Here is a 21,102-nt window from a genome sequence, read left to right as displayed (position 1 = left end):
ATGTATGTTCTCTCTGATCTTACATGACTATTGTCTATATGATAAAAGTCGGTTTATAGAAGTTTAGAAGATATATTACCAGTAAAAGTACTTTAAGATAAAAAATATATGAAAAATATGGGATATACTGTAAATATGTGACGATAAACCTGCAATGCAATCTACGTATGAGAATGTGCACACGTCTTTTTCAGGCGGATTCCACTTAACCCTGCTGTTCTGTTCGCATTTGCTATATACTTGTAATGTTCCCAGGTCAATATGACCCGACCTATTAATTCTTGATTTTTAGCTACTCTAATTGTTTTATTTGAATACTTACTTTTTTCATTGAAATACTGTATGTGAACATGGTTGATCATAAACAAATGAAAAATTTAAATTCAAACTTAATTATTTTTTTTTTTTCATAAAAAGGTTACACAGGCTTTTTGCAATTATCTTCGATTGTTGACATTCTGCAGACAAATAATAAAGAAGCTTTACATTACTATTACTAAAACATGAAATTTAACTTTTTGAAAACAAATTTTATAAATCAACAAATGAAAAATCATAAAAACTTCAACCTTTTTAGAAAGAAAAAAGAATAAACTGAACATGTTCATGCGTTTTTACACTGAACACAATAATAAGACACATGTCCTTTACACAGATATTTTGAACATCCAGCACATGTCAGATTAGTCTTATTGTCACAGGAAGATGGACAGAAGCTACATCTCTTCCTTTTTTTGCTGGTAGCTGTGCTGGTGGAGGCCGTGGATGTGGAGTCTTTCTTGAGCATGCTGGACACTTTTTACAATGGCTGTTGCTCCATCACTTCTGGGGGTCACTTTTCTGCTCTCAATATATGGCCTCACCTGGGATTTTCCAAATTCCTCAAGAAATAATCTTCTTTTATGCAGCTTATTCCGGTTCCAATCGGGGTCGATTTCTCTCCATACGACAAATGCATTGTATGCAGAAACGTCCAGTATGTTATAAAATAAAATCATTGGCCACCGATTGGTTTTGCGTTTGCATGTATATGTTGATATTGCTTGGTCTAAAGTATCAACTGCTCCCTTTGTGGCATTATAATCCAAAATAATGTCAGGCTTTCTGTCTTCTCTATCACTTACGGCATTGTCATGGTGCATTGTGCTCATTACAATTACCTGTTTGGGTTTTTTTGGCACATAAGAAACAACAGTTGTATTTCCAGAAAAATAAAAAGTAGAACTGTACACCTCTCTCTTGCTAAGAATACCTTGCGGTAGTTCAGGTTTGTTTTTTCTCATAGTACCCAGCATGGTAAGTTGTTTTTTCTTCAACATCTGGCCTAGTTGATAGGATGTAAAAAAGTTGTCACATGTGACATTTTGTCCTTTTAGTCCATGAGTCAAATCTAGAACAACACGCATACCCTGATTTTTTTCAGGTCTTTCATCAGGGGTTTTTCCTGTATACACCATTTTGAGATGAAGTACACATAAAAAAACATAACTTTTTCAGTCAGAAATAATCAGAGACCTGTAGAACAGTATAAAATGCTATCGGGTCATATTGACCCGAACAGTACAAGTGTAACAATCAGCGTGTAGCAAAAAGTAAACAAAAAAAAAACCAAAAACAAAAAGAAAATGTAGAGCTCCACAAATGAGGAGAAGTCAAGGAACCTCTAGTTTCAAATCCTCATTAAAAAAAAATCTGCAGGGTCTCAAAAATCATTTCGGGTCATATTGACCCGAACAGTACAGCAGGGTTAAATAACAGAAAAGAAAATTAACAAAAGAATGATCATATGCAATTTTATGTAAAAATGACTTGATGTGCACATGTTCAGGGCTTTTGATCGTCTTCAACAGCTTCATGTTTCTAAAAATGCCAAGTGGTTAAAAGAGGCGACATCCATTCTTCTGGCATATTCCGCTCAGAAGATGCTGTGTACTGTACAGTAGGAGTATGTGTATACGATGTTTTTAATCTGACTGCAAACTCGACAGATTTTTCCATCACCTTGGTGACTTGTTTCTTGAGGCAGATTCTCTGGCAGGTTTATGATAATTTTCACTGCCAATTTTCTATAAGGAAAGTCACTTCTTTTAACCACTCTAGGGTTCAAAAGAAGTGACAAAAGACAAGACATTTTTTGAAATTGCTGTGCATTTTTTTCCATTTTTTGTTGCAGCGCTTTTGTGGCTCTTTTTCAGGTGGCCTCCTTCAGGAGTCTGCCTGAAAAAAAAATCCGAGTGCATATACCTCAGGAAAGCTCAAAGATCCCTGAATGACTCCCAGTCATCTTTGGAGCTTTTTGACAGCATTTTTGCTTAAAGCACCATTTTATTATTATTGTAGCACTGGAGTGGTGCTTTAAATCTAAAGGACCCATCACACGCAACGACGTATGATATATCGCCGGGGTCACGGATTCCATGACGCAAATCCGGCATCATTAGTGACATCGTTGCGTGTGATGCCAACGAGCGACCGTTAACGATGGAAAATACTCACCAAATCGTCCATTGTTGACACGTCATTCATTTTCAAAAAATCGTTGATTGTTGAGGTCGCAGGTTGTTCTTCGTTCCTGAGGCAGCACACATCGTTACGTGTGACACCCCGGGAACGACGAACAACAGCTTACCTGCGTCCGCCGGCAATGAGGAAGGAAGGAGGTGGGCGGGATGTTACGGCCGCTCATCTCCGACCCTCCGCTAGGCACGAACCGCCCCCTTAGAAAGGCCACAGCGACGTCGCTAGGCAGGTAAGTCCGTGTGACAGCTCCGAACGATATTGTGCGCCACGGGCAGCGATTTTCCCGTAACGCACAAACGATGGGGACGGGTACGCTCGCTAGCGATATTGCTGCGTGTGACGGGGCCTTTAGTCCATTGCTCCCAGTCTTATGCTCACCTTCCTGTGGCTTCATCTTCTATTTCCACCACTCTGGTTGGTCTCCCATGGTTTGAGAACTGACAGCAGCTCCAGTGTTTCATGGAGCACGCCGAAGGTCACAACTCAATACAAGTCATTCTCGCTCTCATAGAGATGTATTGAGTGCTTGTGACATACAGTAACTTCTGACTTCCATCCATTTAGAAGTCGGTAAAAGGGGATGCATTCGAAAGGGGAGTTGGGGCTTACATTTAAAGTGTCATTCCAGCATTAAAAAAAAAAAGAATAAAAATACGATCAAGTGGTGCTGTATTCAGTATTGGTTTCTTCATTGTTACATGGAATGAAAAAAATTACTGTGCAGCGACAGTAAAGAAGGCGTCACAAAAACAATGGGAAAACCCTCTGATAAACTACTGGTGGCCAAAACTGTTGGAAAAATGCTCAGGAAGCAACTGAAAAAATGCCACAAAAGACATTTGAGGAAAAAAAGACAGTTTTTTTTATTTCTTCTGCTTGAAATTTTATTGCAAGTTTGCCTGAGATTAAAAGACATCATATACACATACCTGTAAGCAAAATAGGAAAATGTATACTGTCAGGAAACCTAGTCTAACTTGATGAACCTCCCGCTCACAGCATTAGGAAGAGACTCTTAGTATGATTCAAAGGCTTGGTAAATTCCCCCTAGTGTCTTAAGTTTTAACCTTTTCACATCTGTTGATGTATATTTACATCAAAGGTTGTGTCCCTGCCTTTGATGTAGGCTCACACACTGAGCCCCCATCTATCCCTGCACATGACAGCTGATCTGGTCAGCTGTCATGTGCCTCTAAAAGCCACGGATATTAACAAGTTATATTCCGCTGTCAGAGATTTCACACACGCCAGCAGGGAGTGTGTCATTCAACGTCATGCAACGCACCTGTCATGTGATCGTGGGGCACCGATGGGTTGTCATGACAGCCAGAGGTCAGCTCATGACCCCTGTCTCTGTCATCATGGTCCTCCAGTGAAGGCTGGCTGTGAGGCGGCATTCATAGGAGACTGTGATTTCTGCTATACAAAGCAGTGCTAATGCTGATGCACTGCCCTGTACAGTACAAGCAATCAGACAATTGCAGCTTCAAGTCCTCTAAGGAAACTAGTAAATACAATAAAAGTGAAAAAAAGTTTTTAAAAATATGAAATAAAATATAAAAAATAAAAAGATCAAATCACCCCCTTTGAGCCATTGAAAATTAAATAATAAAAAAAATACACATATTTGGTATTGCTGCATTCAGAAATGTCTGGTCTTTCAAAATATTTAAAATATTAAATAAATGAATCCCATTGGTAAACAGTGTAGAAAAAAATAAATAAAGGGCCAGAACTACGTTTTTTTGGCTGCCTCAACATTGCAATAAAATACAATAGGAGGCGATCAAAACATTAAATCTACCCTAAAATGGTAAAATTAAAAATGACAGCTCAAGAACCAAGATACAAAAGAAAAGCTGTCACTGAGTCCCAGATCCCAAAAAATTATATATTTTTTTCTGAATGTTTTTCACCACTTAAATTAAAATAAAACTATACATTTTTGGTATCTGTGAACTTATATCGACCTAGGGAATCAGTGGTCAATTTTACCATACAGTGAACATGATTAATAAAAAACAAATTGTGCAACTGCAGTTTTTTTGTCATTTCACCGCACTTGGAATTTTTTTTTTCCCGTTTTCCAGTACACTATGGGGTAGAATGAATGGTGTTATTCAAAAGAACAACTCATCCCACAAACAATAACCCCTCATATGGCTATATTGACAATAAAAAAAAGTTATGGCACTTGGAAGGAAGGAAGGAAAAAATTAAATGGAAAATGGCAAGGTCATGATAGGTTTAAAGTAACTTGGCACCCAGCAGTGTGACTATGCTTTTGAGACCCTTGCAAACTAGTTCTGGTTATTCCTTTTTAAGTTATGTTTTACGAAACATAAAAAGTCTACTATTAAAACTTTGTAACAATTGCTTTAATAGTCGTAAATGTATTTATTCTATCATCCAAAATATCATATACTGTATATAATATTGGATGACCAAGGTTATAAACTGAAAATTTGCCAGGTTCATTAGATGTATGTCATCTTCTGCTTAGTTATTGGTGTAAAAGTAATGCTCACTGCAGAAGATGGTAAAGCAGCGAGCATGAGTGGACCCACTGGACCACAAGGAGACCCCGGGCTTACCCTTTAGTGGGAAGGGCTTGACTAAGCGCCCACCACGAGACCGACACCAGGTGCCCTCACAGGGCAGAGACTGAGACTGTGGCAGCTGACCCCCAGTGCAGGGATGGACACAGGTGTAGACAGGCAGAGTCTCTAGTGTAGACAGAGACCACCAGGATGACTGAGGCAGATAGCACAGCCAGAACGGACAGGCAGACTCACTAGTAAAGCAGGGACCACTGAAGTAGCTGACGCAGATGGCACGGTCGGGGTGGATGGACACAGTCACTAGTAAAGCTGGGACCACCGAGGTAGCTAAGGCACATGGTATGGATACAGTCACTAGTAAAGCCCTGTGGTAGCTGAGGCAGATGGAATGGCTGGGGTGGATGGATACAGTCACTAGTAAAGGTGAGACCATCGGGGTAACTGAGGCAGATAGCACAGCCGGGGTGGACTGACACCGGGGCACAAACAGGACTGGGAGACAGGCAAGGACACTGTACACTGTAACAGGAAACACAGCAGACAAGGGGACCTGACAACTCGCTGGCTAGGGAACAAACCACTAACTAACTAAACACGTTGATCAGGCACCTCCCCTAGTAGGAGAGTGCCTTAAGTACCCAATGACTCTCAGCAATAGGCTGAGAGTCACTTCCAGGAAATTGCATGCTGGCTTTTTAAGAGAAGAGCAGCTGTGCGCACGCATGCCCTAGGAGCACTGTGGGTTTACCATAAGCCCCGGGAGGGGGAAGCAGTGAACGCCCACATGGAGAACCAGGTAGCGTGGTGTGGACCGAGTGGTCATAACTGGAAGAAGGGGAGCGAAGGATGCAGGGATGCCAGCGCTACAGAAAGGGCAAAAGGAAGAGAGGTATGTCTAGTTAGTATACCAAGCATTTTAGGTCTAATGTATCAGGTCATCTGAATTATAATGAAAATTGAATGTAAATTGTTGTCTCCTGTGACACTGTTGATACATCTGTGTCACTCTGGTCATTTAACTGTCTAAGTAAAACATCTAATACTATTCTATTTTTTCCCCAGATTATGATCATACTACAGTGAGCCCCACAACAAAGACCTTAACTTCAACCACCACCATTACCCAGTGGACGGTAACTGCCAACACCACTGATATATACCATGTAAATGTTACACGTGTAGACCGAGACACTGACACTGTGAGCCAGCCCCATAATGATAGTCTGCTGTCTACTGCCTCCACACAAGGCTGGATTGTAACCACATTCACCTCTCCCAATTCAATAAAGGAGGTAAGTTGAATTATATATTGCAATAGACAGTGCTAATACTGTACATCCTACAAATTAAGTATATATTTATGTATTATTTCAGAACTAGAGTAAGGTCGGTAGAGCAAAAGAATAGTGGAACCTCTGTAAGGCTATGTGTGCAAACTACAGATTTGTTTCTGCAGTAAAAAACGCACCCTCTGCCAGAAAAGTCATATGCTGCTTCTTTTTGCTGCAGAAAAACTGCAACAAAACCTGTAAGGAAAAAAGAAGTAATATGCGCACAGTATTTCGGATTAATCATTTACTAGGGAAGGACCGCATGAAGTTTATGAATACAAGCTGCAGCAAAAACACAGCAAAAAGCAGCAAAAAAGCCGTGTGCGCACACTGAATCCCATCTTATCATCTGTTGTGACCAGGTACAAAATTTTAAGCCATGTAAATCTCGCAGCCAGGGATATAGGGTACTCGGTTCCCGGCAGAGTCTCTATTGGGAATGTCACGGTGGTGGCCGTTACCCGGTTCCATGCCCTGGGCCCTTTTTGTAATGGGGATTGTTGAATACAGTTTATACGTGACGCCACTTGTGGTTTTGCAGCCAAATGTAGGGAGCCGCCGCTGCAGAATGTCTCTACTGGGGCTGGTTGTATTGGCAGCTAGTATGGTAGTCACTCCGCAAGTAGGGTTTTGCCCCAGCGGGTGTATGGTGCAGTGGGCGTCGGAAGAAGGGAGTCCACGCAGGTATTCAGTGCAACTGGTTTACTCACTTGTTTGAGTTGGTAACTGGGGCCCCGAGGCTGGCTGGTTTCGCCCCCAGGTTCCCTTCATCCCAGTGCCAGTCTGGTTTCTCTGGTACCTTCCTCCCCTGCACCTGTCTCTGGTAAGTAGGTCCCCCTGATATGGAACACTGGGGGTCCCCGTTCTGTGGTTTGTCCACTTCTGTCATCCTGACGGTAGCGTGAACCCTGTGGGGTTGGAGTCTCTGGTCCTGTCCTCGGTTCTCCCTTTGATACTGAGTCTTCGGATTTTTTAGGGTCAGCAAGGTCCTTGATGGTCCCCTTTGCTGTGCAGGTGTTAATGTGTCACCCCAGAGATTCTGAGCCTCTTCAGGGACACCACAGGGTTTCTTCAATATGGCAACAGGTAATGTCAGTTTTATGTTATGTGTCGTGACGCCACTCACGGCTTGCGGTCAAGAATGTGGATGACCGCCGCTGCAGGTTTTATGAGCGTCTGGGGCTGATGGAGTCTGTAGCCAGGTGATGTAGCCTCCCGTGAGTGAGGCAGGCCCCAGGGGCTCGGGTGAGTAGGATAGCGGGTCCAGAAATAACACAGGCTGAGTCCAAAAGTCTTTCAACTGCTTTTTACTCACTTAGATGTTCTGTGAGCTAACTCGGGCGTTGCTGTGATGAACCAGGTAGGACCAGGGGCTCCTTCGGGCCAGTCTGAGGGTAACCAGTTAGCTCGCCTTCCTAGCACTTCTGTCTTCGGATAATCCCTGACTTGAAGTACCATGGGGTCCATCCAGGGAGTCATAACTGCCTTTTCTCCCCTGTGTTTGGCCCGTTTGCTAGAAGCGTGGACCAGGTGAGGTGGCCTCAAGCTCTGTCTCCTTATGGGTCCCTCCGTTGCTGCTGATGCTCGGACTCTGTGTGGTTGATGAGGTACTTGTAGTTCACCTGACCGGCAGGTTTAGCAGATAGTTAAACTGGAGTCTGATCTAGGGACCTGTCCCCGTATGTGCCTAGTCACCAGGAGCACCTCTTTGCTCTGACTCCTCCGTGACCATTCTTCCCCGCCAACTGTTACTACACCGCGCAGGGTCTGAATAGTGGCCGCGTGCGTATCAGCTCGCGACCGCCACGCTCCACTACCAGACTGGCTCTCCTCTCTTCCTGACAACCTCTGCATTTTAGTTCCCAGCACCTCCGCTCCACCTCTTGAAAAGATTTGAAAGCTAGCCCCTTTTGGAGACTACCCAAGGGTCCCCTCTAAAGGTGTGGGAGACCTGGTTGCTATGTGTCTGTGCGTACACACCTCGTTCTGGCCCTTAGGATTACCTGGAAGTACTGTCTCAGCATGGGTGCAGTACTCAGTGGTGTCTGACCGGGCAGGGATGCCACATTAACAGGTCGGCTTGAAGCTCTTTCCAGTCCTAGGGTCCTGTACCCCGTCAGTGCATAGTTCCGGGAGTACTCCACCGTACTCCACCGGCAACCACCTCTCCTGGGTACCAGGTCACCGTTAACCCGAGTCAGGGTGTCACTTTGCTTCCACCTTCACACTCTACAGTCACTACTCAACTGACTACTCTCCACAGTCTGCCCCTCCCACCTAGTCAACTAGTGGACTGGATTGGCTCCACCTCTAGGTGGCCATCCATGGTCCCACCCTTAGCTAAGTACCATTGTATGGGGGATTGTTGGGGAAACTGGGATTACCTGGGTTTTTTGGTGTTACCAGCTGTCAGGAAAATGGGGGAGGAAGAAGAAGTTACACCCACCCCTTTCCACCCGACAGAGAACGTGACTCGCTCTCTAGTGCTCCTCTTATAGTCAGGCTCATTATGGAATTGCCCGACAAGCAAGGAGGCCGCTATTCTACTATGCCGATGATTGAAGGGTTCTCGGTGAGAGTAAGGTATATATTCCCCTGACTCCCGCGGGCGGAATATATCTAATCCTACCAGATCTCACTGGTTGCCCCACAATGATCCTTGGCATAAACTTGCTGCCACCGATCAATTACGATAACTATTAAGCCGAGCCCACAGACGTGGGATTCAGGATCGAGATAACAGAACAGGCCAAGATTAAAATATATATGTTTAATCGCCGTAAGGGCACACTAGATACTGCAATATATACAATATGGAATTTACAGAATATATATATATATATATATGTGTCAGAGAGTACATTTAGAGATAAGACGTGGTCACAAACAGAGTCAGATCAAGCAGTTACCTTATGCATCTGGCCATAGGGGGGCGCCGTTTGATCAATGTTTCATGGACTTCCTCACATGTGTATAGTACGCATGACCCCCGAGTAAAGACAAGCCAAGAATGTCCACATTGTCTTTATCAAACTGGCTACAATCCATGTCCCCTCCCACCTGGTGACCTCTCAGGGGTGTACTGCCCCACCCCTGTCCTGAGTCTAAAATAATATCCCAAAGTGAATATGATCCGCAACTCCGGACTGGGAGGTCCGATTGGGATGGTTCTGGTATCATCAGATCCATCTGTGTCCCCTCTGCATACTGAGTCCAAGCACAACTCCTCTACCGGACTCCTACTCGCAGTTCTCTGTATCTTGCCGCCCCAGGGTGCCACAAAGAATTCGAGGGTATGCAGAGATGCAGCTTGGAGTCCCAATTTTAATGATGTAGTGGGTGTATGGCTCAAACGCACAGTAATCTCATAACTGTGTATGACGTTACGGAGTCAGGAATATGAACTACTGCTGGGAAAGAGGGTCCTGGATCCCTTTGAAGCTTCTTTAGGTTTTCCAGTTTTCCACCCACTCCCTTGATGAATGGACATATCCCCTCAGGGGGGTCTTCCTCTGGCTTGGCAGTGTAATTGGATTTGACAACTTCCCAGATGCTGAGTGATCTTCGAGGAATCTCTGTGTGTGCAGGGAGGGGGGTGTATGTGTAGGGCCAGCTGGCTAACTTTGCCATAATTCTCATCATATCTCAGGATTTCCCTCACACTGGCACTGGGTTTCTGGGTCCCTAAGGGGGTAGGCCCTGCATCCTTGTGGGGATGCAGAACCTTGTAGCACCCCGATGGGTTCAGGGGCGCTATACAAATATATGTAAGTTATGGAGACTACAGAGCCACTTGCTGGCACAGACTTCAAAAGAGAGAGTTAAAATGCTCAACTGGATAGGTTTACCGAATGTCCAAGGGACAGTATGGTGGAGGAGGTCCTAGGGCACTTACACCATTTGCCTTCTCTAGAAGCTAACCCTTATTTAGAGGGTGTTTTGTCCATTATATATTACAAGTTTCTTTATGTAACTGTTCATCAAATCAAAACAAATTGTCCTGGCTCATAAAAATTTAGTTTTGATGTACTGTGTATAAATTGGAATGGGATTAAGTGTAATACTACCAACAATTTCATTCTAAAAATTCATGACATGCTTGCAGTTGACTGACTGCCTCCTTCTCCATTAGCTGGTGCAGAGATGAAGGCTGGCATAGGATAGGATCAGGTCCTGACACCCGGCCACTTTCATCCAACTTTTTCTGAACTTCCAGAAACACAGGACTAGAGGACCAAACTAGACATCAGTGACGCTTTCTTAATGAAAGAAAATGTATAAGTTTAATCAATTTCTATTTAAGGCTTATCAAAACAATTTTTTATGTAAACATGCAAAGAGATACAAGAATAAAATATTGGTGGAGTATTTGTACCACTGAGAATATATGTACTAGAGAACGTATTAGGACAAAACATGGTTCTGGAAATGAGCCCTGGCAAGGCTACTCAAATTACACAACCATGACCATCTATTGATTATGAGAAACAAGATCTATGCAGTAGGAGAATGGAGAAAGAGTAGAAAAAAAAAAAGAAAAACAGGAGAGAGACAGATAGAGAAGAACGGAGGAACAAAGGGGGAATGCGAAGCTTGAGGAATGGGGAGACACTAAAAGCTATAACTCATCAACAAAGTGAGTGGGATTTGAAGCACTGCAAGGCTACATTGCTAACTACAGTGCCACTAAACTTTATGACTAGCCTAACTGTATTCTTCTATTTCTACTTAATATCTCTGAAGATCAGAAATAACCACAATTAAGGATGTCTGTAATATGCAGCATTATGGTGTACACAATATTAACAATGGATGTAATGAGCTTCAGCAGGACATCTATTCCCCTGATTATGCTCTCTTTGACAGCGTAGACTTTAGTGAGTTTACAGTGTGACACACTTGACTTTTGATAGATGACCTTCTGCTATAGAGCACAGTAATAAATTCTCGAGAAGTTCAGTCTGCCATAAAATCATCCTTTCTATCCATCATCATCACCACTGAGACTGCAGTAGGATTATGCTGGTCATCATTCTTACCTGCCTTCTTCTCTGGTCAGGGCGTTCTGTGTGATGACATGAATTGATGGGCAAATAATGCTGATGGAGTTCTTTCAATATAGTAGACACCAGCAATTTTTCCACTGAACAGGTCCATTTATTTTTTAACATTTATTTTGACTTGTCAATGTTTTAATGTAAATTTCTAGTGTAGGCCATCATAATGCCAGATTATCCAAAAAAGGTTAAAAAGATGTAAGGAAATGATGCTAGATCTGAAGGAATACGGTACGAGATTGAGTTTTGTTGTAAATCTTAAATCCAAATATTGCTTTTATTGCTTCCTGCAATTCTGCTTGCATTTGCACCTTTTTTTTATTTTTTTTTTACTTTTCTTTGCATAATCCTTACCACAAAGCAGATCCTAATATTTATTGCTTCAAAACTGTAATCCACAGCAAAAGCATTTATTTTTAAGTAAAATAAGATCTCATCTGTGTTATATTATCACTATAAAAACCATGGAAATAAATCCCCATTAAAAAATAACTTTTAATCTAATACCCTTAAAAGGTCAAAAACCAAAATAACAAACACAAAACATGACAATGCAGGGTATGTTATAATAACAAATGCTAGGAGGGAGAAAGGATAAACTATCCCTAAATTGCCCTCATTGATCCTAATAAGCCCTGCACAGGTCAAACTAACACCATACAGTTAACAAAAAAACAGAGCCCCATCAAAATAAGATGGAGGCATCAGAAACTTATCGTATCTGAAAGAAGTCAGACAAAAAAGGTCCCAACACGTTTCCTCCCAAAGATGTCAGGAAATAATCAGGGGACAGGTCCAGGAGGTAAATCACCAATACGGGAACCATCCTGGAGCACCAAAACGATGGTGTGTGAGGGTGATACCTGAATGGCCCAGACAGAGTACGGCTGTGAATGGGGGCGTCATACCCACCATTGCTAGGTAGGGAGAGTTATTATTTAATGGGGAATTATTTCCATGGTTTTTCTGACTTCCATCCCTCTATTATTGGCTGCGGCCTGGTTTAGTTAGGTTTTTTTTTATATTATTATTAACAAGAGAACTTTTATTTTTCATGTTTTAGTTTCATAAGCATTTTCATGACAACAATTCTTCCGGTTGAAAAACATCAGTTTATAAAATCATTCTGTAAAATAGTATTCAATATTTACCATATTTTTCACTTTATAAGGCCTGCGCCACACATCCGTGCCTCCGGCACGTGTTTGTCATTTTTTACACGTACCGGCGGCACGGAGACACTTTAACCAATGCTACCCTATTGTAGCAGGCACACACACGTAAAACCACACGGAACGTGTGTCCGTGTGCGTTTGTACGTGTGTGCGTTTTTGAAAGCGCTGACATGTCCGTTTTTTCACCGGCAGCACGGGTGTCACACGGCCCACACCCGCACCACACGGGTGTAGTGTGGATGCGGTCCCGTGTGACACGCGCCGGAGAAAACACACATGTCATTGAAAAAAAAACAAAACATTAACTCACCTTCTCCAGCCCTCCTGTCTCTGCCGCTGCTGCCTCTTGCTGCCGACCGCCGCTCATTATTCTCATTGAATATTCACTTCACTGCCTGGCAGCAGCAGCAGCGGGGAGACGGGAGGGCTGGAGACCGAGGATCAGCACCACGGACAGCAGCGCGGACAGCAGGAAGGACCAGGTGAGTATAATAATTACCGATTCTACGTGTGCTATCGCGGATAGCACACGTAGAACACACGTGTCACGCACGTACCAGAGACACGTACTTACCTGCACGCAACACGCAGGGAAAATACGTGTCTCTCGGCACGTGCGTGAATTTCACGTGAGTGTGGCAGAGGCCTAAGACACACTTTTGTTTCGCCAAATTTTGGGGAAAGTAGGGGGTGCGTCTTATAATCCAAATATACGGATTATATACTGCAGGGCCCAGGGAAGGTGGGGGCAGCTCTGGAGCGGTGCTGGAGGCTGGTGGAGGCTGGTGAAGGCTGCAGGAGAGATCTCCTGCTCCCGCTCATATAATATGCACTGCCGCTGTCCATCAACGTGGTGCTGAAACCGCACCGTGGTGATGGGCTGGGGTAGCGGCGCATATTATATGTGCCTGCGCCCCCCTTTGATGGCATATGCCCCCCCCCCGTGTTAGAAATGTCCCCCATGCTGCTGCCCATAGTAAAATAAAATACTCTTTACTTACCTCCTCCGGCGCTGATCTCCCCGGACTCCCTGCTGCCGCTGTGATCAGACAAGCAGAGATGATGTCACTCTGCTGTGCCGATCATATGACCGGCACCAAGAACCAGGAAGTGCAGGAGCTCAGCAGCATGGACGGAGACCACGGGAGGACAGCGCTAGAGAAGGTAAGTAAAAAGTTTTTTATTTTACTATGGGCAGCAGCATGGGGGCCATATCTAACACAGGGGGACGTGTGCCATCCATAGGGGGTCATGGGCAGCACAAGGGGGGACGTATGCCATCCATAGGGGGCCATCGGCAGCACAGGGGGACGTGTGCCATCCATAGGGGGCCATAGGCAGCACAGGGGGACGTGTGCCATCCATAGGGGGCAAAATCAAACACAGGGGGATGTGTGCCATCCATAGGGGGCCATGGGGAGCACAGGGGGATGTGTGCCATCCATAGGGGGCTATGGGCAGCACAGGGGGACGTGTGTCATCCATAGGAGACCTGTGCCAGCTGTAGTAGACGTGTGCCATCTATAGGAGACCTGTGCCAGCTGTAGGGGATGTATGCCAGCAATAGGGGACGTGTGCCATCAATGGGGGACATGTGGCATTACTGGGGGACGTGTGCCTGCACAAGGGGGCTATATTTAATATAAGGGGGCCATATCCAGATTAAGGGGGCTAATTTTAGGATGGGGGCTATGAGGGACATATACGCTATATGATTTGTTAGACGACACTGGCATTATAAGACGGACCCCATTTAACATTTAAAAAAAAAAATATTCTCTTTTCCTTCACCAAATTTGGGGGGGTGTCTTATAATCAAGTATGTCTTAGGCCCCCTTCACACGTCTGTGAAAAACACGCACGTGTGTTACGGGCCGTTTTTCGGTTCCGTGTCCCGTTTTTGTGTCCGTTTTTATGGTCCGTGTGGCACCTGTGTGAATTGCGTATGCTAGCCGTGTTTGTGTGCAGAACGTCCGTGTGTGCGTGTGGAATTAACGTGTATGTGTACGTGGAATGTCCGTGTGGAATGTCCGTGTGTGTGATGCACAATGTCGTTTATAAATGTCGGCTGACAGCAGACAGAGTTGCGCGATGAGAATGAACTCGGGTGAACTTCACCCAACTTCATCCTCATACCGCGGCTCTGTCTGTGTCGAGTACTGATTAGCGGTCACCTGTGAAGGATTCACCGGTGACCGCTAATCCCCCGAGTGACTGAAGTTTCCCCCCCTCTCTCATACTCACCGTTCCTCGATCCCCGGCGCGGCCCTGCACGGCATTCACACTGCTGCAGCGGCTTTTACTATTTTGAAAAAGCCGGCCGCTCATTAAACAATCTCCTATTCCCTGCTTTCCCCGCCCACCAGCGCCTATGATTGGTTACAGTGAGACACGCCCCCACGCTGAGTGACAGGTGTCACACTGCACCCAATCACAGCAGCCGGTGGGCGTGTCTATACTGTGCAGTAAAATAAATAAATAAATAATTAAAAAAAAACGGCGTGCGGTTCCCCCCAATTTTAATGCCAGCCAGATAAAGCCATACGGCTGAAGGCTGGTATTCTCAGGATGGGGAGCTCCACGTTATGGGGAGCCCCCCACCCTAACAATATCAGTCAGCAGCCGCCCTGAATTGCCGCATACATTAGATGCGACAGTTCTGGGGCTGTACCCGGCTCTTCCCGATTTGCCCTGGTGCTTTGGCAAATCGGGGTAATAAGGAGTTATTGGCAGCCCATAGCTGCCAATAAGTCCTAGATTAATCATGTCAGGCGTCTATGAGACACCCTCCATGATTAATATGTAAATTACAGTAAATAAACACACACACACCAGAAAAAATCCTTTATTAGAAATAAAAAACACACACATATACCCTGGTTCACCACTTTAATCAGCCCCAAAAAGCCCTCCATGTCCGGCGTACTCCAGGATGGTCCAGCGTCGCATCCAGCGCTGCTGCATGGAGGTGACAGGAGCTGCAGAAGACACCGCCGCTCCGGTCACCTCCACGCAGCTAATGAAGACAGCCGTGCGATCAGCTGAGCTGTCAGTGAGGTTACCCGCTGTCACTGGATCCAGTAACAGCGGGTAACCTCAGTGGCAGCTCAGCTGATCGCGCGGCTGTCTTCATTAGCTGCGTGGAGGTGACCGGAGCGGCGGTGTCTTCTGCAGCTCCTGTCACCTCCATGCAGCAGCGCTGGATGCGACGCTGGACCATCCTGGAGTACGCCGGACATGGAGGGCTTTTTGGGGCTGATTAAAGTGGTTAACCAGGGTATATGTGTGTGTTTTTTATTTCTAATAAAGGATTTTTTCTGGTGTGTGTGTGTTTATTTACTGTAATTTACAGATTAATCATGGAGGGTGTCTCATAGACGCCTGACATGATTAATCTAGGACTTATTGGCAGCTATGGGCTGCCAATAACTCCTTATTACCCCGATTTGCCAAAGCACCAGGGCAAATCGGGAAGAGCCGGGTACAGCCCCAGAACTGTCGCATCTAATGTATGCGGCAATTCTGGGCAGCTGCTGACTGATATTGTTAGGGTGGGGGGCTCCCCATAACGTGGAGCTCCCCATCCTGAGAATACCAGCCTTCAGCCGTATGGCTTTATCTGGCTGGCATTAAAATTGGGGGGAACCGCACGCCGTTTTTTTTTAATTATTTATTTATTTATTTTACTGCACAGTATAGACACGCCCACCGGCTGCTGTGATTGGGTGCAGTGTGACACCTGTCACTCAGCGTGGGGGCATGTCTCACTGCAACCAATCATAGGCGCCGGTGGGCGGGGAAAGCAGGGAATAGGAGATTGTTTAATGAGCGGCCGGCTTTTTCAAAATAGTAAAAGCCGTCGCAGCAGTGTGAATGCCGTGCAGGGCCGCGCCGGAGATCGGGGAACGGTAAGTATGAGAGAGGGGGGGAAACTGACCGACAGACTGTGAGAGAGGGACAGAGAGACAGAGAGACCGACAGAGAGACAGAGAGACCGACAGAGAGACAGAGAGACCGACCGACGGACTCAGGGAGATTGACCGACATACACAGAAATAGAAAGAATAGCCGACATCACTAGAAATAAAAACACCAAACGGACACGGACTATAGGTAGATGCATACGTGTTTACTAACGTGTGTGCACATACCCATAGACTTTCATTGTGTCCACGTGTGCGTGCTCCGTGCAGATAACGGACATGCATCCGTGCAAAACGCATACACATACGGATCACGGACACGCACACACGGACATAATGAAATAACGGACGTGTGACCACAATCATAGATTAACATTGGTGCACGTTTGGCCGTGTCTCCGGTATATACGGAAACGGACCAAACACGCACGTGTATCACGGACGTGTGAAGGGGGCCTTATAAAGCGAAAAATACGGTAATACAACAATGAGAAATCTCCTAAGGCCAAAGTGGACTACTTAGCTTTAACTGTGGTAGTGTAGACCTTTTGGCAGGGAATCATTAAATAGGGAGGTAAAAATTTTGTAACTTTTGGCATTTTGGTGCCAGCTTTGCAATGTTCTTAAAATGAATCTGTCAGCAGGCTTTTGCTATGTAATTTGTGGACAGCACGAGGTAGGAGTGACACTTTAGGGATGTGTCACTTGTTAGGCTGTAGGTAGGCTGTTGTTTCCATATAAAGAATGTTTTAGCAGCAGCAGAGTATTACTATTCGAACTAGGTCCCATATGAGACCTGGTCAAGCCACGACCCATAACTGATTAGCAGCTCACTGTCAATATACACACGTGGTCAAAATTGTTGGTACCCCTCGTTTAATGAAAGAAAAACCCACAATGGTCACAGAAATAACTTGAATCTGACAAAAGTAATAATAAATAAAAAAAAATCTATGGAAATGACCAAATGATAGTCAGACATTGCTTTTCAACCATGCTTCCACAGAATTTTTAAAAAAATAAAAAAAACTCATGAAATAGGCATGGACAGAAATGATGGTTCCCTCCTTAACTTAAAGGGAACCAAACATCAGGATTTTCATGTATAAGGTGCAGCCAGTGCAGTACTGGCACTATCAGGCACAGTGTGTACATACCATTAGGGTACAGCTCGGGTGTTTAGGTAGTGAAATCCAACTTTATAAAGTTTGAAAATTCGTGCACTTTTTGATTGATGTGTGCACCTCGCTGCTAATGTCCGGGCGTGTTATGCACTTGTATCCCCGCCCCCCCCCCTCCCGCCGCCTGTTCCTCCCTCTCTCTGGTTGTTTGCAAATGTCTCTCTTCAGAAACATGGCACTGGAGTTGGCACCTGCGCATAGTGCTTATCACCGGCGCCATGTTTCTGAAGCCCGCAGTACTTAGTATTTTGCAGGAGAGGGCGGTGCATGCGCCCTCGCTTCTTCAGATCCCGTTGTGACCGTGGGAGCGCGCGTGGTCACAACAGGACTGCAGAACAGCTGATTGGAGGACGCGACTACCTCCTCCTCCTCCAAACATACCTGCGGGACAGTGAGAAGAATCCTGCTGTCGGCTTTTTCCTGTGGCATCCCGGTGTCCTAGGCAGCTGCTGTGCTGGCACGGTGTCGTAGATGCAGGTAATCACGTCCTCTCATCAGCTGTTCTGCAGTGACCATGCGCGCTCCCGCGGTCACAATGGGATCTGAAGAAGCGAGGGCGCATGCGCCGCCCTCTCCTGCAAAATACTAAGTACTGCGGGGTTCAGAAACATGTTGCCGGAGATAAGTGCTATGCGCAGGTGCCAACTCCGGCGCCATGTTTCTCAAGAGAGAAATTTGCAAACAACCAGAGAGAGAGAGGAACAGGCGGCGGGGGGGTGGGGGTGGGTGGGGATACAAGTGCATAACACGCCCGGACATTAGGAGAGAGTTGCACACGTCAATCCAAAAGTGCACGAATTTTCAAACTTTATAAAGTTGGATTTCACCTTATACATGAAAATCCTGATGTTTGGTTCCCTTTAATATTTTGTTGCACAACCTTTTCCTTTTGAGGCAATCACTGCAATCAGACAATTGCTGTAACTGTCAATGAGACTTCTGCACCTCTCGACAGGTATTTTGGCCCACTCCTCAAGAGCAAACTGCTTCAGTTTTCTCGAAGTTTGAAGGTTGCCTTTTCCATACGGCATGTTTCAGCTCTTTCTAAAGATGCTCAATAGGATTTAGGTCAGGGCTCATAGAAGGCCACTTCAGAATAGTCCAGTGTTTTCCTCTTAGCCATTCTTGGGTATTTTTAGCTGTGCGTTTTGGGTCATTATCCTGTTGCAAGACCCATGACCTGCCACTGAGAACAAGATTTCTGAGACTGGGCAGCACATTTCTCTCTAGAATCCCTTGATAGTCTTGAGATTTCATTGTGCCCTGCGCAGATTGAAGACACCCTGTGCCAGATGCAGCAAAGTAGCTCCAGAACATAACAGAGCCTCCTCCATGTTTCACCGTAGGGACAGTGTTCTTTTCTTGATATGCTTCATTTTTCCCACTGTAAACATAGAGCTGATGTGCCTTGCAAAAAAGTTAAATTTTTGTCTCATCTGTCCATGGGACATTCTCCCAGAAGCTTTGTGGCTTGTCAACATGTAATTTGACAACTTCCAGTCTGTTTTTTTTATGATTGTTTTTCAACAATGGGTCCCTCCTTGGTCATCTCCCATGAAGTCCACTTTCACTCAAACAACAACAGATGGTGTGATCTGACACTGATGTTCCTTGACCTTGAAGTTCACCTTTAATCTCTTTTGAAGTTTTTCTGGGCTCTTTTGCTACCATTTATATTATCCGTCTCTTTGATTTGTCTTCAATTTTTCTCCTGTGGCCACATCCAAGGAGGTTGGCTACAGTCCCATGGATCTTAAATTTCTGAATAATATGTGCAAATGTAGTCACAAGAACATCAAGCTGCTTGGAGATGGTCTGATAACCTTTACCTTTAACATGCTTGTCTATAATATTCTTTCTAATCTCCTAAGACAACTCTTTCCTTTGCTTCCTCTGGTCCATGTTGAGTGTGGTGAACACCATGTCACCAAACAGCACAGTGGGTATCTGTAGCCCTATATACAAGTCCACTGACTGATTACAAGATTGTAGACAAATGTGATGCTAATTAGTGGACACACCTTGATTTAACATGTCCCTTTTGTCACATTATTTTCAGGAGTACCATCATTTCTGTCCAGGCCTGTTTCATGAGTTTTATTTTATTTTTATTCTGTGGAAGTATGGCTGAGCAATTTGTTCATTTTCATAGATTTTTTTTATTTATTATTACTTTTGTTAGATTCAAGTTATTTCTGTGACCATTGTGGGTTTTTCTTTCAAATGCATCAATACCATCAAGAAAAGTAGTAGCCACTAGACAGGTATTAGGGTAGGCTAGGGACAAAGCCAAAACCAAAAGACCAGAGCAGAGGGCAAACCAGCACAAACTCAAACTACTAACCTTCCTACCCAGGCACAACTGAAAATAACCAGCACTAACCATAGGATGTAGCGGGTTTAAATATCCCTTTCATGGATCAGCTGAGACTGCTGAGGTAATTCCCAGTCTCCACCTTCAACCCAGAGTGGCAAAGGAGGGGGTGAGGAAGATTGAATGGAAGGAACCTTCCACCACCTTGCTGAACCAGAAGACTTGGTGTCCCATATCCCCTGGCAACAGCTGACACTAGAGGATTTGGCAATCCGGGACCCGTGCACCGCATAATCGCTTGGAGTGACGTCGTCCTGCCTCCCAGCAATACCACAACCTGAAGTGAGTCTCTCAGAGTGCAAAACACAGCCAGTGTAAGTACCTGAGGTAACAGCCCACCCCTCATGGCCAGTGAGGGGTGATAGGTGACCTGACGGAAAGCCGGAGTATGCCCAGGAGTGTAAGGGACTCACTTGGGTTCAGAGGTATGAGAAGGATTAACCCCCTGACCCCCGGAAACCTGCCATGACACCCACCAACATTCAAACTGCCAGACCTGACACTATCACATCCTGACAGATTCAATATAATTATCGCCAAAAATTGTCATATATCCAGGAAATTTACTCTAGCCCATGGAGTATAACTTGTGATATTGGCACGTGGGTAGCCCTAAAGATACGCAAAATTTGTTAACAAACATGTTGTTGAATTTGGCACGTCTTACTTTAGCAGACTTTTCATTAAATCTATTGTATAAAACTCCTGTCTTGAAGATTTCTCCCTAATGTATATTGAATATTTCTACAACTGAAAATCTGCTCCATGTATCTCAATGAGGTTATTATTGCAGCATTTGTGCATTATTTTATAATTCCCATTTACAAGGGTGGACATACCGGGTTTGCATTCTATGCAGTCGCCAAGGGCCCCAAGAGGTAAGGGGGCGACTATCACCTCCAGGGCAGGTGAAATTGTACATTTTGATGATCCTGGTCTGCAGACTATCCATATATTCTTCTAGCACAGGATCCCTCTTC

At 44.8% G+C, this 21,102-nt stretch overlaps 1 protein-coding gene across 1 annotated transcript in view; it reads left to right on the top strand.

Annotated features, from left to right (window-relative positions):
• Positions 1-21,102, top strand: part of PTPRB (protein tyrosine phosphatase receptor type B) — a 177,564-nt gene that overhangs the window by 8,045 nt on the left and 148,417 nt on the right. The window contains exon 2 of the mRNA XM_075344888.1: positions 6,144-6,373. Within this exon, the coding sequence (XP_075201003.1) occupies positions 6,144-6,373 (230 nt within the window). The remainder of the gene's footprint in view (positions 1-6,143; positions 6,374-21,102) is intronic.

The sequence above is a fragment of the Anomaloglossus baeobatrachus genome, chromosome 4 (assembly GCF_048569485.1).
Source record: "Anomaloglossus baeobatrachus isolate aAnoBae1 chromosome 4, aAnoBae1.hap1, whole genome shotgun sequence".
Lineage (NCBI taxonomy): Eukaryota > Metazoa > Chordata > Amphibia > Anura > Aromobatidae > Anomaloglossus > Anomaloglossus baeobatrachus.
This window is presented reverse-complemented; position numbering and strand designations above follow the sequence as displayed.